We start from the raw sequence: 19,066 nt of genomic DNA, 5'->3' as shown, positions 1-19,066 counted from the left end.
GTTACAGTGAATATAGCTTCAACACGTAAAGGAGCGTCTGTTGGCGCATTTGACGTTCCTTGCACATAGAGTATGTGAGTGGTTAACTGGCTAATAAAGTCCAAGTGTCGAAGTTATCTCTGTGGTGCTTTCCCTGGTTACACATTGAAAGCATATCTCAGTGGTTTATGGTCCGTGTATATGGTAAAGTGTCGTCCTTCTAACGATGCCGCAACTTCCTAATCGCGGCATATGCGGCGTTCAGTTCTCGATCGCAAGTTGCCCAGCGTTACTGTCACGATGGCAACTTGCGACTGAATAACCCGCGTGACTGCCAACTACGTTCCACTTGCTGAAGTACGGCGCCAATGGCGGGAGCTGATGCATCTACCACGAATGCAAGTTGAGCGTGTGATACTGGATGAGCTAACTGTGTAGCCTCTGCTATTGCTGTTTTCACAGCTTGAAAAGCAGTATCCGTTTCGTCTGTCCATTGCACTTTATTATTTGGCTCCGGAGCACCCTTCAGAAGTTTATACGTTGGAGCTGTTATTAGTGTAATATTGGGTTAAATCGATGATAGAAATTACTAATGCCGAGAAAACGAAGTAGCTCCCTAATTGTAGCAGGACGGGAATATTTGACTGTTGCTTCCACTTTATCCTTAGGAGGTCGGATCCCAAGGGCATCCATTGTATATGCCAGAAACTGAATGTCTGTTGCCCTGAAGATAATCTTTGTAGGGTTAGTAACAAGGCCTTCCCTACGTAAACGATCAAAAATCCTGTTTAAATGTTCTAGACATTCCGCTTCTGACGCGGACGTCACTGAAATGTCGTCTACGTACACATAACATAAATCCAGATCTTTTGTGATTTCATTCATAAAGCGTTGAAATGTTAGCACCACATTACACAATCCGAAAGACATTCTCACAAACTCAAAAGACCGTAGGTCACTGTTGCAGCCGTCTTCTGTATGTCTTCCGGTGAAACAGGAATTTGATAGGACGCTCGCACTAAGTCAGTAGTGTAGAATAGTATGTTGAAAGCGAAATCTACGTAGTTCTATCGCAAACAAAAGTTTGGAAACAATTTCAATGTTCATTTTTTTTCTCTAATTGCGATTTGCGAGTTTTGCGCCCGCGAATTAAATTTAAGAATTTTACTGTGGTTCTGCGTTTCAAAACTTCAGAATTTAGATAAGAAAGCTACATTTTTCCAAATACTGCAAGTGCTTCGAGAACATAAATGAGACGGCGAGTGTAATAAACGGAAGTTACGAAACTTCCTCGCAGATTAAAACTGTGTGCTCAACTGAGACTCGAACTCGGGACCTTTGCCTTTCGCGGGCAAGTGCTCTACCAACTGAGCTACCGAAGCACGACTCACGCCCGGTACTCACAGCTTTACTTCTGCCAGTATCCGTCTCCTACCTTCCAAACTTTACAGAAGCTCTTCTGCGAGACGTGCAGAACTAGCACTCCTGAAAGAAAGGATACTGTGGAGACATGGCTTAGCCACAGCCTGGGGGATGTTTCCAGAATGAGATTTTCACTCTGCAGCGGAGTGTGCGCTGATATGAAACTTCCTGGCAGATTAAAACTGTGTGCCCGACCGAGACTCGAACTCGGGACCTTTGCCTTTCGCGGGCAAGTGCTCTACCAACTGAGCTACCGAAGCACGACTCACGCCCGGTACTCACAGCTTTACTTCTGCCAGTATCCGTCTCCTACCTTCCAAACTTTACAGAAGCTCTTCTGCGAGACGTGCAGAACTAGCACTCCTGAAAGAAAGGATACTGTGGAGACATGGCTTAGCCACAGCCTGGGGGATGTTTCCAGAATGAGATTTTCACTCTGCAGCGGAGTGTTCGCTGATATGAAACTTCCTGGCAGATTAGTTGCTCAGTTGGTAGAGCACTTGCCCGCGAAAGGCAAAGGTCCCGAGTTCGAGTCTCGGTCGGGCACACAGTTTTAATCTGCCAGGAAGTTTCATATCAGCGCACACTCCGCTGCAGAGTGAAAATCTCATTCTGGAAACATCCCCCAGGCTGTGGCTAAGCCATGTCTCCACAGTATCCTTTCTTTCAGGAGTGCTAGTTCTGCACGTCTCGCAGAAGAGCTTCTGTAAAGTTTGGAAGGTAGGAGACGGATACTGGCAGAAGTAAAGCTGTGAGTACCGGGCGTGAGTCGTGCTTCGGTAGCTCAGTTGGTAGAGCACTTGCCCGCGAAAGGCAAAGGTCCCGAGTTCGAGTCTCGGTCGGGCACACAGTTTTAATCTGCCAGGAAGTTTCATATCAGCGCACACTCCGCTGCAGAGTGAAAATCTCATTCTGGAAACATCCCCCAGGCTGTGGCTAAGCCATGTCTCCACAGTATCCTTTCTTTCAGGAGTGTTAGTTCTGCACGTCTCGCAGAAGAGCTTCTGTAAAGTTTGGAAGGTAGGAGACGGATACTGGCAGAAGTAAAGCTGTGAGTACCGGGCGTGAGTCGTGCTTCGGTAGCTCAGTTGGTAGAGCACTTGCCCGCGAAAGGCAAAGGTCCCGAGTTCGAGTCTCGGTCGGGCACACAGTTTTAATCTGCCAGGAAGTTTCATATCAGCGCACACTCCGCTGCAGAGTGAAAATCTCATTCTGGAAACGGAAGTTACATTTACGAGACCATGTAAGTTTGGTTACGAGATTTTATTTTACATACTTTTTCCACCTCATATCATAGAAACTGAAGAATCTGAAGAGCCTAAGTTGTTCTTGTATAGATATTGTAGAAATTGTTACTATTTCATCCCGTGCCACTGTTCATTTTGTCTCCGGCCTCCTAAAAGCAAGGCAGAAAAATAATAAATACTGTAATGGTAAAAATAAAGAGGATAGGTAAGTATTTAGGTTCAATTAATTTATGAACCATGGACCTTGCCGTTGGTGGAGAGGCTTGCGTGCGTCAGCGATACAGATAGCCGTGCCGTAGGTGCAACCACAACGGAGGGGTATCTTACCACACTGGTAAAAGTTTATATGCCAACTAGCTCCGCAGATGACGAAGAGATTGATGAAATGTATGATCAGATAAAAGAAAAAATTCAGATAGTGAAGGGAGACGAAAATTTAATAGTCATGGGTGACTGGAACTCAATAGTACAAAAAGGAAGAGAAGGAAACGTAGTAGGTGAATATGGAATGGGAGTAAGGAATGAAAGAGGAAACCGCTTGGTAAAATTTTGCACAGAGCATAACTTAATCATAGCTAACACTTGGTTGAAGAATGATACAAGAAGGCTGTATACATGGAAGAAGCCTGGAGATACTGCAAGGTCTCAGATAGATTGTATAATGGTAAGACAGAGATTCAGGAACCAGGTTTTAAATTGTAAGACATTTCCAAGGGCAGATGTGGATTCTGACCACAATCTATTGGTTATGAACTGTGGATTAAAATTGAAGAAACTGCAAAAAGGTGGGAATAGAAGTTGTAGAGAGCTTCAGGGAGAGAGATAGAGAACGATTGACAAGATTGGGGGAACGAAATACAGTAGAAGAAGAATGGGTAGCTTTGAGAAATTAAATAGTGAAGGCAGCAGAGGATCAAGTAGGTAAAAAGACGAGAGCTAATAGAAATCCTTGGGTAACAGAAGAGATATTGAATTTAATTGGTGAAAGGAGAAAATATAAAAATGCAGTAAATGAAGCAGGCAAAAAGAAATACAAACGTCTCAAAAAAGAGATCGACAGGAAGTGCAAAATGGTTAAGCAGGGATGGCTAGAGGACAAATGTAAGGATGTAAAGGCGCATATCACTAGGGGTAAGATAGATCCTACCGGGAAATTAAAGAGACCTTTGGAGAAAAGAGAACCACTTACATGAATATCAAGAGCTCAGATGGAAACCCAGTTCTAAGCCAAGAAGGGCAAGCAGAAAGGTGGAAGGAGTATATAGAGGGTCTATACAAGGCGATGTACTTGAGAACAATATTATAGAAATGGAAGAGAATGTAGATGAAGATGAAATAGGAGATATGATACTGCGTGAAGAGTTTGACACGGCACTGAAAGACCAAAGGCGAAACAAGGCCCTGGGAGTAGACAACATTCCATTAGAACTACTGACAGCCTTGGGAGAGCCAGGCGTAACAAAACTACCATCTAGTGAGCAAGATGAATATAATAATTCCAATCCCAAAAAAAGCAGGTGTTGACAGATGTGAAAATTACCGAACTATCATTTTAATAAGACACGGCTGCAAAATACTAAAACGAATTCTTTACAGACGAATGGAAAAACTGGTAGAAACCGACCTCGGGGAAGATCAGTTTGGATTCCGTAGAAATGTTGGAACACGTGAGGCAATAGATTAGAAAATAGATTAAGGAAAGGCAAACCTACGTTTGTAGTATTTGTAGACTTAGAGAAAGCTTTTGAAAACTCTCTTTCAAATTCTGAAGGTGACAGGAGTACAATACAGGAAGCGAAAGGTTATTTACAATTTGTACAGAAACCAGATGGCAGTTACAAGAGTCGAGGGGCATGAAAGGGAAGCAGTGTTTGGGAAGGGAGTGAGACACGGTTGTAGCCTATCCCCGATGTTGTTCAATCTGTATATTGAGCAAACAGTAAAGGAAACAAAAGAAAAATTTGGAGTAGGAATGAAATCCGTGTAGAAGAAATAAAAACTTTGAGGTTTGCCGACGACATTGTAATTCTGTCGGAGACAGCAAAGGACCCGGAAGAGCAGCTGAACGGAAAGCAGTGTCTTGAAAGAAGGATATAAGATGAACAGCAACGAAAGCAAAAAAACCCTCTAATTGTACCTTAAGTACATGAACTACACCATGTCGTCTATAAACTCAGGCTCAATGTTCTGGGAATAATGTTCCCTAAATTTCGTACAAGCCTCTCTAATTTCGTCGTTGGACATCATCGAGAAATCTGTTAGAAATACAAGCAGACTATTAATTTCCCGGTAAGCTCGTAGTTGCCGCGGCAGTTCTGTACACAGCATGTCTAATACGGGAAATAAGTTTCAGTTTTTAACTTCTGTTTTTCTGTGTGGACAACGTCTTCTATAGATACATCATCGTAATGCATGTTCCTTCTTCGCACACTCTCATTTTCATCATTTTATTGGGTACCAGTTTTTTCATTTGCCTTCATCTCCCAATCGTCAAATAGTTCTGAAAAGAATATCCGACACAAGGTCGTGTGCAAGGGCAAAGATCCCAACGATTTCCAGAATGCCTTCCACTCTGTTACTAACGATGAAAATCAGGCATCACAAGTGATTAACGAGGCCACATGTATATTAAAGGGCTTGGAGAAAAATTAAATGTTCTGGCAGTATTCTGGGCTGCCATGCTAGACCGAATCAGTAGTGTCACTATATCTCTAGAAAAAAACTACTATTTGACTTCGAACAGCAGACGATCTTTTAAAATACCTTTTAGATTGAGAACTATCTGACGGTTGCGAGATGAAGGCAAATGAGAAAACTGGTACGCAATAAGGTGCTGAAAATGAGTGTGCGAAGAAGGAACATGCATTACGATGAAGGATCTACAGAAGACGTTGTGCACAGAGAAAAACAGAAGTTAAAAACTGAAACTTATTTCTCCGTATTAGACATGCTGGGTACAGAATTGCGGCGGTGACTACAAACTTACTGGAAAATTAATTGTCTGCTTGTATTTCTAACAGATTTCTCGACGAAGCCCAACGATGAAATTAGAGAGGCTTGTACGAAGTTTAGGGAACATTATTCCCAGAACATTGAGCCTGAGTTTGTAGACGACATGGTGTAGTTCATGGTACTTAAGTTACAATTAGAGGATGTCGAAAAAGATGAAATTTTACTTGGCGTGTAATCGTATTAACAGATTTTTGCTAATAAGGTACAATCAAGTTGTAAATTGCAAACATACAAACATACAAACGCCATAGGTGAATGTAACTTTTAGACATTAAAACTAATCAGAAATTGTCTTCGTTCACCAGTGTGTCAGAACCGTTTGAATTCACTGGCGACAATGGCGTCTGAAAATGATATATTGGAAAAAAGATGTTTTAAACGATTTTGTATCCAAAAAACCTTTATATTATTAATATATAAATATATTTTACTTCACAAAATATTTAATAAAAAGTTCGCATATTTTGATTTCATTTGTTTAAACTTGTTAGAGTGATGGCAGACCTCCGTGATGTAGTAAAAAACAAGCGTTTTGGTAGAAAAAAATGTATTTTAGGAAGTTACACAAGGAGATGTATATTGCCTAGGGACCCTGACATGGTTAATTCAGCCCTGACTCTAGCTCATATTTATAATATTGCTACTATAATTGAAGTCACATAGTTCTATAAAAATTAGCTCAACTGCACATTTACTTCCAGTAGTTATTTGATTTGGAAAGTTGACTGTTTGTACAAACCTAAAACTATTGACTATTTTTATCATCTCATTTCTATGATTTGAATCTTTCAATCAGCCTGTATTTAAATTTCCAGAAGTAACTACTTTATACACTGTTAATGACAGCATTACTCCTCGCAATACTTAAATTTTAGTAATTCTAGGATTGCTAAAAAATCATATAACCTACATTCACCCACTTAATTAAGTAAACTGGTAAATTAATTGTGCAATTTCTGTAATAAACTAAACACGTATATGCATTCTTGTGACACTAACAATGATAAGCATCTTGTGCAGTCGTTTCATCATACTCTTCAGCTTGTAGTGATTTGATTATTTACTGTCCTATAAGCTGCAGACTGAATTTTATTTATTCAAGCATTATTTCTTTATCAACGGCAAGCATTAAGCACGGTCTCAAAGTTGCTCTCAAAGGCCAAAATTGCGAGTTAAAAGTATGCATGGACGACTAACGACTAAGAGGGATGGTGATACTTCTTGGCAGATTAAAACTGTGTTTCGGACCGAGACTCAAAATCGGGACCTTTGTCTTTCGCGGGCAAGTGCTCTACCAACTGAGCTACCCAAGCACGTTTCACGCCCCGTCCTCACAGATTTACTTCTGCCAGTACCTCGTCTCCTCTTGGTAGAGCACATGCCCGCGAATGGCAAAGGTCCCGACTTCGAGTCTCGGTCCGGCACACAGTTTTAATCTGCCAGGAAGTTTCATATCAGCGCACACTCCGCTGCAGAGTGAAAGTCTCATTCTAAGATGGATAGTGCTGAAATACACCAAGGCATGTAGCAGCAGCGAAAAGTTCTCGACTGTGAAATATATGGAAGAGTATCATTTTAAGCGATCAGAATTACTGTCGGAAATCTTTGGACAAGACCGCATAATCTCACTCTACGCTATAGAGAAAGAGTTGAAGTTTACATGGAAATTTATTTATATCCCACTTCGTGGTTTTATTAGTCACTGTTCATCTGAAACTGTCTTACTTTTATTATTAATGACAAATACCATTTACGTATAGCTAAGTGAGAGTAGTATTCTACATGTGTCATTTTCTTTGCACACTATTCTTAATCCTCGTCTTTATTGAATAAATTTTGAGTTTAGATGTATTGCTCAATAAAACACTTTTATATAATTGCTGGCAGTTAAAGTATGACTTATAAATTAGCATCCTTGCATAGGAGCAACACAACGAGAAACTATGGGAACTATATGAAACTTGGCTTCTTGATTTGTTTACCATTGTGCTTAGTTGATTTTAACTTTTTGTCGAGTATGAAAACAGGTGTAAACTGTTCGCATAAGACTTTTTTATCTGATTGATGTATCATACCAAGAGTAGTTCGTTAAGAATTAAATTGCTTGGCATAAACAATGGATAGCCATTTCTGGGCCATACCTCGTTCATATGATGTTAACACTCTTGATTAATATGGCCGGGTCTGCAGCACCCACTCCTATTTTTAATGTCTGCAGACCATCATTTGTGTAGGTCGGCAACATAAATATTTCCCAATCTGGGTTTATTTCACGCATCTGGTGAGGAGGGCCAGCATGGTTCGCCGTTAGCTGTAGTGGACGTGAGAGGAATGTTATCAAAGCTACCGCAATCGAGGCTGATAGTTTCTTATATACTAATATGATGTTTATAAGTGGTTTTTCTCAGCGTGTGACAACACTTGACGTGCGTTGTTCTTCAGGCTGATATTTTGGCAGAGCCCTCGTAAAGGCCTTGCGGAGCCACAGGGCAAAAAGCACACTTTGAGTATTGCTGCCTTAGATAATGTATTTTTTAATTTATCGTTTGGGGGTCATCAAGTGTTCAGACTGGTTTGACGCGGCCTACACAACGCCCTCTGCTGTGCCAATCACTTCATCTCAGAGTAACAATTAAACATGTCCTCGATTTTTTTGTTGGGTATATCACAATCTTTGCTGTGCTCTACAGTTTTTATCATTTATACCTATCTTTAGTTCCGTGACAGTTATCCTATCAGGTCGTATCACATATCCTATCGTTCTGACTCTTCTTGTCAGTCTCACCTAAATTTCTACATTATTCTGTAGCACTGCATCTCAAATGCTAGCATTCTTTCCCTTTTTGGTTTTCCCACAGGCACCCTTATTAACTTGTAAACAGTGCTGGACTGCCAACATACATTCTCAGAAGTTTATTCCTGAGCCCTATCTTTGATACCAGCAAATTTCTCTCAACTATGAAAACCAGCTTCTCCTGCATGATTCTGCTTCTTATGTCCTCTTTGCTTCATCCATCATGCGTAAATTTGCTTCCAGGGTGGCAATTGCCTTCACTTGATCTTATTCATAGTTGTTAACTTTAATGTTAAATTTATCGCTAGTCTTATAGCTGCTACTTCTCATTATTTCGTCTTTCTGTAGCTTCAGTGTATAAGGGGCAGTCAAATGCAAAACCATATACACGGAAAAAAAACAAGTACACTGTTTATTATTTCAAAAGTACTCGCCATAACTATTGATACATTTATCCCACTGTGAGAAAAGACTGTGAACGCCTTCTTGGAAAATTGTTTGCTGTTGCATGCAGAATCGTGGTTGTACCCCGACATGCACCTTTACGTCCAAAGCAAATCGACGGCAATGAATAGCCTTTCCTCAGGACTTCAAAAATATGGAAATCACAAGAAGAGAGATGGAGACTGCATGGAGATGTAAGCTCTTCCCAGCGAAGCTTTGGCACCGTAGTCAAAACAGCCATGGTAACACGTGAGCCTGCCCACAGAAGTTTCACTTGGTCTCCGGTACATATCATAAGGTCCTGATCTCTCCCCATGCAAACTCCATATTTCTGGAGCCCTGGAGGAGGACAGTTGTGGCCGACAATTTGGTTCAGATGAAGAGGTGCACATCTGTGTAAAATCTGGCTCTTTGTGCAACTGCAAACATTTTTCTGTGAAGGCATTGACTGTCTTATCTCTCAGTGGGATAAATGTATTAACAGTTGGGGTGACTACTTTTGAAATAATGAGCAGTTTACTTACTTTTTCCAATGTGTCTGGTTTTCATTTGACTGGCCCTTACATATGCTATGCTAATGATAAAGTTGATTCCATTCAAAAGGCCATGTAACTCGTGCTCACTTTTACTGATGATTGCAGTGTCAGCAGCGAATCTTAACATTGACAGACTTTCACCCAGAATTTTAATTCAATTCCTGAACCTTCCTTTTATCTCCATCATGATCTTCGATGATCAGATAGTGGGGGCAGAGGACTGCATCCCCGTGTTGGCACACAGGTTGCGGAGACGCTGTGGCTGGTGCGGCACGAGCTTCGGCTTGCCCGCCGCCAGCAGGCGCTGCTGCAACGCTTCCTGAGCGACGACAGCGCCTTGCCGCGGCTGCTGCCCTCGACGCTGGTGCGGGTTCTGCTCAACGCCGCGTCGCGCTGCTACCCCGTGCGCGTCTCCATCATTCCCGCCGTCGACGAGCTGGTGCCCGCCTCCGAGAGCCTCGTCCTCTGGCAGCCGCCCCAAGGAAACGTCTGTGAGTACAGCCATTACTCTCAGCTTCCTCTCTCTGGTGTGTTTTTCGGGTTCTCCAGCAGCGAGCTCTCTGTATAATTTAACCAGCATCTTCAATTTCATGGAACATAATTTTCCTATTCTTCATTGACTCTGTTATATATCTGTTATAGCAACATAATATCATTCCTAATGCGTCTTAAATCTTTTTTCTTTCTTTTTGATATATCTACCTTGCAACAGGTATCAGCTGGAGGCTTCATACATTCTTCTGTCTGTCTATGTCTACGTTTACATCTACATTTAAATTTTACAAATCACTGTGAAGTGCATGGCAGAAGCGGCTTCCCACTGCACCACCTATTAGAGTTTATTAACTATCAGTTTACATATGGAATGCAAGAAAAATGATCGCTTAAGCAAACCTGTACACACTGTAACTACTCTCATCTTCTGTTCGCAGTCCTAATGGGAGTGATATGCATTCCTAGATTCCTCACTCAAAAGACTTTGTAACCAGGCTCTCGCGATTTACTTCAGGTCTTCAAGTATCTGCTAATTCAGTTTTTCAGCATCTATATGACATTCTCCCATAGGTCAAATACACCAGTGACCATTTGACTGGCATTAATATAGATGATAAATATAGTGGTTTCCTTAACACATTTCTCATGCTCTTTGAGAGTTGCTTTCCATTAGAACGTTCTAAACGGGGTACTAGCAGTAATAGTGAGCCAGGGTGGCTGACTAGTGGGATAAGGATATCATGTAGAACAAAGTGGGAATTATATCAAAATGTTAGATGTACTCACAATCAAGCTACAGTAGCCCATTACAGACAGTATTGTAAGGTGCTTAAAAATGTTGTTATGAGGGCAAAAAGTATGTGGTATGCAAATAGACTAGCTAATTCACAGGATAAAATTAAAACAATATGGTCGGTTGTGAAGGAAGTGTGTGATCAGCAGCACAAGGTCGACAATATAAAGTCAGTTCGTAGTAAAGGTATTTCTGTTACTAATAAAACAGATATATGTACAGTATATAACAATTATTTTCTGAGCAATGCTGGTGAATTAAACAAAACTTTAGTTTATGCAGGGAATCATAACTTTCTTGGCAAATGTCTTTCTGAGATTGATGTCTGAAATTACTCCTCTGTGATACAGACAAGGAGGAGATTGAGTCAATAATTTAATCACTGAAGACTAAGGACTCCCATGGATATGATGGAGTGCCTAGCAGAATATTAAAGTACTGTGATGCACATGTTAGCTCTGTATTTAGCCATATTTGTAATTTTGCCTTTAGGAATGGTCAGTTTCCTGAACGATTAAAGTACTCAGTAGTAAAGCTGCTTTATAAAAAGGAGAAAGGGGTAATATAGACAATTTTAGACTTATTTTTGTGCCATCAGTGTTTGCATAAAGTTATTGAAAAGCCTGTATATGTAAGGATAATTGATTATTTTGTACCACACGATTTGCTATCAAATGTACAGTTCAGCTTAAGAAGTCGTTTAACAAATGAAAATGCTATAGTCTCTTTTCTCTGTGAGATACTGGATGGGTTAAACAAAAGGTTTCGAACGCTAGGCATATTTTTTTTAAAATTTAACTAAGACATTTGTGTTGATCACAAAACATTGCTCCAGGAGTTGGACCACTACAGAACACGGGGAGTAGCTCACAATTAGTTCACCTATTACTTCAGCAACAACTGCAAAATGTCATTAGTCACAATGTTGAGAATGGCTGTCATGTGGGGTCTGAGTGGGGTTACAGTCAAGTGGGGGGTGCCCCAGGCATCAGTGTTGGGGCCACTCCTGTTCCTTATTTATATAAATGATGTGCCCTCTAATATTACAGGTAACTCTAAAATATTTCTGTTTGCTGACGACACTAGCTTGGGTAGTAAAGGATGTTGTGTGCAACATTGGCTCAGTTTCAGATAGAGCAGTTCTTGGCCTAAGTTCATGGCCTGTAGAAAATAAAGTAACACAAAATCTCAGGAAGACTCAGTTTTTTACAGTTTCTAGCATGCAATTCAACAAAACCTGACGTTTTAATTTTACAGAATGGGCATATGATCAGTGAAACTGAACAGTTCAAATTTCTAGGCGTTCAGATAGACAGTAAACTCTTGTGGAAAGCCCACGTTCAGGATCTTGTTCATAGATTCAATGCTGCCATTTTTACTGCTCGAACAGTATCTGAAGTGAGTGATCATTCTACACGAAAAGTAGTCTACTTTGCTTGTTTTCATTCGCTTATCTCGTAGGGTATTATATTCTGGGGTAACTCTTCCCATTCTAAAAGGATATTTTTGGCTCAGAAACGGGCGGTTCGGCAATAAGTGATGTAAGTTCACCAACCTCTTGTCGAACCTTGTTCACGAGTCTGGATATTTTGACATTGGCCTCTAAATACATATATTCCTTACTGCCCTTTCTTGTTAACAACATTAGCTTATTCCCAAGAATAAGTAGCTTTCACTCACTAGGCAGAAATCAAACCTGCATTTGGATCGGACTTCCTTAACTATTGTGCAGAAAGGTGTGCAGTATACTGCTGCATCCATTTTCAATAAACTACCGCTCGAATTCGAAAATCTCAGCAATAACAGCAATAATCCAGGCGCTTTCAAATCGAAACTGAAGAGTTTCCTCATAGGTCACTCCTTCTACTCTGTCGTGGAGTATCTTGAAAAATTAATCTGATTCTTGTTGTATTGTTGATTGCATTTACATAAACGTATTGATTGACTTTTTTCGTGTTGATAAACATTTTATTTTTATCTGTTATTACTTTTATGTTATAATTCCATGTACTGACACGTTCCATGACCTTGGAGATATACTCCTCAATTTGGTCCTACTGAACTTGACGTGTAAATAAAAAAGAAATCTGTTCTACCCTCCTGTGTGAGCATTCTATATCCTTTGTTAGTCCTATTTGGTACAGGTCCCACACAGTTGAGCATTGTTCTAGGATGGGTTACAACATGTATTTTACAAGCAGTCCCCTCTGTAGATCGATTGCATTTTCCTAGTATCTGTAGTCTGCCACTTGCTTTTCCGCGCCACTGGGCCTTTGCATCTTTCCATTTCATGTCGCTACAAATTATTACACTCAGTTGCTTGAATTAGCTGATCAATTCCAGTTTTGGCACATCCATATTGTTGTTAGTGGGTACTACTTGTTTCGTTATGTAAACTGCAAAATTGTACACTTCTGAACTGTGAAGGAAGTTGACTATCTTTCCAGCACTTTGGAATCTTATCCAGATCTTATTGAATATTGTTGAGATTTTTCCAGACAGTACTCATCTATACAAACAGCTAAATTGAAGTCCCTTATCATGCTTTTCTCTCTGTATATGAACGTAAACTAGAGGAATTAATGTAGGTATTTTGATGCTGTTTTACGAATACCTAGGCTCACTCGCGGTGAACGTTTATGTATAAAAGTTATTACTGCAATGCCAGGCAGGCCGACCAGTCGTAGATACTTAGTGAAAAGCTGTGCCAGGTTGCTAGTATCATCTGTGAAAAGTCTGAGGTTACTGTTAATGTTATCTGCAGGGTCTCTAATATTAAACACGAGCAGCTAGGATCCAATCACACATTCCTGGAGTACGCCTGAAGTTACTTCTAAATCTGTCAATGATGCTATCAGATAATATGCTGTGACCCCCTTTAAGAAATACTGAATCCAGTCATAAATGTCGCTAGATAGCCCACACGATTGTACTTCCGATAGTAAGCATATGTGTCAAATGCTATCCTGTGTGTCTACATCAATCTGCACCTAACTTCGTACATTTTCAATGTCATCCAGCATCCCAAGTCTTCCTATTAGTCTCCCTCTCTTCCCTGCAATGTGTGCTTCAGTCGTTCATTGTTGCAACCAATTTCTTTTCTCTCATTTTTATGCTTTACGCTAGTTTCCTCTCCTTTCTTAGAAGCATTCCTTCGTAGATCGTTCTGTTCACCTATTTTACTTCTACCATTTTCCTACACGTTCTAAAACAACCCATATATTTTGCCTCTTCATTTTTAATTTACCATAAGCTGCTGCAATATTTATTTGTAAAGGTCCATCTAGATCAAACAAATTTTACAATTCACTATCATTGGTTTCGGCTACTCCCATCTTCAGAACTGCTCCAAATATAAAAAAATGGCGATGAAACCAACTAAGTTCAATTAGCTGAAGCAAAATCTACAACAGCCCTGTGACAAATAAGAAAAATAAAAAATATTTATATGATTAACAGTGATGCATACCATCCATACATACCCTAAAATATTTTGATGCAGGTATCAACGTTAAAAGCTGTATTTTTAGGTACGTAGTAAGTGCTGGCGATGGCCTGGATGCGTTTGGTATTTATACAGATAACGGCAGCAGAGGGCTCTATAGCTAAAGTACACCAGTATCTTAAATTTAATAGCTAAAATGCAGTTGCGTGGTCATTAATTAAAATTACTTCACATGGCGACATGACCGTCTGACAGTAAAACATGAACTGACATACAATATGTGGAATTAGGTCCATACTTAAAATCCACATAAAAGATGTAAAGAGTAATAATGGGGAGCTCCTAGCCTAGCAAAGTAAACAACAAAAATATGTAAAACCCAGAATAAAATGTTTAAAAATAACATCGCATCTATTAATCGAAATCTTCCATCATGATAAAACAAACTGTAAGTGTAAGGTATTTAACAAAACAATGGCTATTAATTGAGAAACTTAAGAGTCGATAACATTCGGAATGAGATTTAGATGGCACCGCCTCGTGATTTCTCAACATGAAGTTCTAGTTTTCTTGTGGCGGAGCTACAATTTTTTTTCATTGAGAAATCGAAGACATTCTCATCTGGCGTCACATGTCTCAAACAGCATCTAATGGCCCATTGTCACTACTGACATGTACTGAAGGCAACTGAAACAGGCGACGTCAAATTTATAACAATTTCACGGCAAATTTAAAGGGGCTTTTCCCGTTGTATATATAATCAGTTCATTTAACACATTTACATTTCTTGAGTATTGCATTATATTCTCCAATTGTTTCAGAAGATTGTTTTCATACGAGGGCAACCCCAAAAGTAGGGTCTCCTATTTTTTATAAGTACAGAACTCTGTGTGGCAGTTGCACACACTGTTATGAAGAGTGCTTCACGCCCTGTGTGTAAACATGCCCACGTCGCGCTGAGGCGCTCAGCCTTGGCTTGACAGCCATTGAGAATGGAGTTCCCGTTGGATGTTACCGCCAAGTGCGAATTCTGCCCAGTTATTCGGTTTTTGAAAGCAAAGGACACTGCACCGATTGAAATCCATCGCCAATTGACGGAAGTGTATGGTGAGTCGTGCATGGATGTCAAAAATGTTCGTAAGTGGTGTAGAGACTTGGCAGCTGGTCGGACCGAAATTCACGACAAACAAAGGAGCGGTAGACGGTCAATTTCTGAGGTGACAGTGTTGATGGTTGAGCAAAGCATGCGTGAAGAACGGCGGATCACCCTGGATGATCTCTGCACGTTGGTTCTTGAGGTTTCCCGAAGCACCACTCTCAGAATTTTAACGGAAACATTGAACTACCGGGAGGTGTGCGCAAGATGGGTGCCACGCATGCTGACTGAGGACCACATGCGGCAACGGGTTGATGCTCACCGTGCATTTCTTCACCGCCTTGCAGCCGAACAGGACAATTTTCTGGACTCAATTGTCATGGGTGACGAAACCTGGGCATACCATTTTACACCTGGGACCATGCAACAATCACATCAATGGCGGCATCCTTCTTCGCAGCATGGTGGCGAGCTGGTATGACATGGGCATACAAAAACTGCCACTGCGTCTACAAAAATGTATCGACAGAAATGTTGATTATGTCGGAAAATATCTGAATGTTCAAGCTGTAAACTGATGTAAACCATTGTAGAAATAAACAGGTCTATGTACTTATAAAAAATAGGAGTCCTTACCTTTGGGAATACCCTCGTATATAGGGTGTTACAAAAAGGTACGTCCAAACTTTCTGGAAACATTCCTCACACACGAAGAAAGAAAATGTTATGTGGACATGTGTCCGCAAACGCTTACTTTCCATGTTACAGTTCATTTTATTACTTCTCTTCAAATCACATTAATCATGGAATGGAAACACACAGCAACAGAACGTACCAGCGTGACTTCAAACACTTCGTTACAGGAAATGTTCAAAATGTCCTCCGTTAGTGAGGATACATGCATCCACCCTCTGTCGAATGGAATCCCTGATTCAATGTTGCAGCCCGGGAGATTGGCGTATTGTATCACAGCCGTCCACAATACGAGCACGAAGAGTCTCTACATTTGGTACCGGGGTTGCATAGACAAGAGCTTTCAAATGCCCCCATAAATGAAAGACAAGAGGGTTGAGGTCAGGAGAGCGTGGAGGCCATGGAATTGGTCCGCCTCTACCAATCCATCGATCACCGAATCTGTTGTTGAGAAGCGTACCAACACTTCGACTGAAATGTGCAGGAGCTCCATCGTGCATGAACGACATGTTGTGTCGTACTTGTAAAGGCACATGTTCTAGCAGCACAGGTAGAGTATCCTGTATGAAATCATGATAACGTGCTCCATTGAGCGTAGGCGAAAGAACGAAAATGAGCTCTAACATGGAAATTAAGCGTTTCCGGACACATGTCCACCTAACATCTTTTCTTTATTTGTGTGTGAGGAATGTTTCCTGAAAGTTTGGCCGTACCTTTTTGTAACACCATATATATATATATATATATATATATATATATATATATATATATATATATATATATGTGTGTGTGTGTGTGTGTGTGTGTGTAGGACTGTAAGATCTTTAATTCACAACAAAACATGGCCCATATGATAAATCTGTATGGCGACAGACGACTTTTTATACTTATTAAGCCAAAATGCATCCTTGCGTTCATTGCACCTCTTTTAAAACACCTTCCAGCTTAACCAGTATACATCACAAATGTTACAATGAATTTTGCAAACACCAATCACAGATAAATTCCCCTCCCCCCCCCCCCCCCCCCCCCCCCCCCCCAGCGGGTCTGGGGGTTAGAATAGGCTCGAGGTATTCCTGCCTGTCGTAAGAGGCGACTAAGAGTCCCTCCCCCTCAAGGGGGTAGTAAGCGCCTGCGTCGGGAGACGGACGGTTCCACGACCTATATTTGCGATCAGTTTGGTTTTTCACTTCTCCTTTCTTCCTTCCGTTGGTTGGTTCCTTTCTTTGTTCTTCTCCATCTCACTGTCTTACTTACTCTTCTTCTTGCCTTCTTCTCCTAGCCTTCTTCTCCTAGCCTTCTTCTCCTAGCCTTCTTTTCCTTGCCTTCTTCTTCTCCTTGCCTTCTTCTTCTCCTTGCCTTCTTCTTCTCCTTGCCTTCTTCTTCTCCTTGCCTTCTTCTTCTCCTTGCCTTCTCCTTCTCCTCGCCTTCTCCTTCTCCTCGCCTTCTTCTTCTTCTCCTCGCCTTCTTCTTCTTCTCCTCGCCTTCTTCTTCTTCTCCTCGCCTTCTTCTTCTTCTCCTCGCCTTCTTCTTCTTCTCCTCGCCTTCTTCTTCTTCTCCTCGCCTTCTTCTTCTTCTCCTCGCCTTCTTCTTCTTCTCCTCGCCTTCTTCTTCTTCTCCTCGCCTTCTTCTTCTTCTCCTCGCCTTCTTCTTCTTCTCCTCGCCTTCTTCTTCTTCTCCTCGCCTTCTTCTTCTTCTCCTCGCCTTCTTCTTCTTCTCCTCGCCTTCTTCTTCTTCTCCTCGCCTTCTTCTTCTTCTCCTCGCCTTCTTCTTCTTCTCCTCGCCTTCTTCTTCTTCTTCTCCTCGCCTTCTTCTTCTTCTCCTCGCCTTCTTCTTCTTCTCCTCGCCTTCTTCTCCTCCTCCTCGCCTTCTTCTTCTTCTTCTCCTCGCCTTCTTCTTCTTCTTCTCCTCGCCTTCTTCTTCTTCTCCTCGCCTTCTTCTTCTTCTCCTCGCCTTCTTCTTCTTCTCCTCGCCTTCTTCTTCTTCTCCTCGCCTTTTTCTTCTTCTCCTCGCCTTCTTCTTCTTCTCCTCGCCTTCTTCTTCTCCTCCTCGCCTTCTTCTCCTCCTCGGCTTCTTCTCCTCCTCGGCTTCTTCTCCTCCTCGGCTTCTTCTCCTCCTCGGCTTCTTCTCCTCCTCGGCTTCTTCTTTTCCTTGCCTTCTTCTCCTTGCCTTCTCTGGTCTCCACCTCGGCGTTTGAGACAGTATGCCCTCTCTCTCCCTCTCTCTCTCCCTCTCTCTCTCCCTCTCTCTCTCCCTCTCTCTCTCCCTCTCTCTCTCCCTCTCTCTCTCCCTCTCTCTCTTCTTTTTCCTCTTCTTCCTTCCACCCTGTGCGCGCGTGAAGGTCGACCCACCCGTTCGCACGCGTAGCCGGTGACGGGGTAACGCGGAATTCCCCGACCTGGGTAGGCAAGTAAGGCACGCACGTACCCCCTGGTAAAGGCCAGGCCCAGGGAGGGGTGATTGCCTGAGCTGATACCTTCTGACCATGCCGATTGGTCCCTCCGTCTGTTTCTCTGGAGGTGTGACCTGAGGTGTAAAAATTCACCTAAGGCGGGAGTGCCCTCAGAGAGGGTCCCCACAAGGAAGGAGCGCGCCATCAGAGACGCTGGCAGTCATGGGGGGATTCCTCCGCAATGGATTTCTCTTCTTCTCTCTCGACTTCTGCCCACAAACGGAAACTTGACCAGCCACCAGTGACAAAAGTACTACCGCCTGCCCCACAGTTCCTTGTAGTTTCTCGATCTGAGGACGGAAAGGATTTTTCCTCTGTCAACCCTTTCATTACCCAGAAAGGCGTAGATGCCATAGCCGGATCTGTCAAGTCTTGTACCAGGTTGCGTAACGGTACCTTGTTACTAGAAACTGAGAGCGCCTTTCAGGCACAAAAACTGCTTCGGGCCACACTCCTGTACACGTTCCCTGTCCGGATGGAGGCTCACCGCACTTTGAAATCGTTTCGTGGTGTGGTATATTCTAGATCACTCGATGGATTGACTGACGAGGAGATTGTCTTTCCTCACTGAGCAGGGCGTGACGGCTGTCCATAAGGCCATGAAAAAGGTCAACAATGACCTTGTACCGACCCGGACACTTTTCTTGACCTCTGATAG

General features: G+C 41.9%; 1 protein-coding gene across 5 annotated transcripts in view; it reads left to right on the top strand.

Moving 5' to 3' along the window:
- LOC126323926 (uncharacterized) overlaps nt 1–19,066 on the top strand; it is a 127,591-nt gene that overhangs the window by 91,433 nt on the left and 17,092 nt on the right. For all 5 annotated transcript variants that reach the window (XM_049994867.1, XM_049994847.1, XM_049994866.1 and 2 more), the window contains one exon: nt 9,679–9,925. In XM_049994867.1, the coding sequence (XP_049850824.1) occupies nt 9,679–9,925 (247 nt within the window). The remainder of the gene's footprint in view (nt 1–9,678; nt 9,926–19,066) is intronic.

The sequence above is a fragment of the Schistocerca gregaria genome, chromosome 2, assembly GCF_023897955.1.
Source record: "Schistocerca gregaria isolate iqSchGreg1 chromosome 2, iqSchGreg1.2, whole genome shotgun sequence".
Taxonomy (NCBI): Eukaryota; Metazoa; Arthropoda; class Insecta; order Orthoptera; family Acrididae; genus Schistocerca; species Schistocerca gregaria.
Note: the sequence above shows the minus strand (reverse complement) of the source record. Positions and strands in the feature narration are given on the sequence as shown.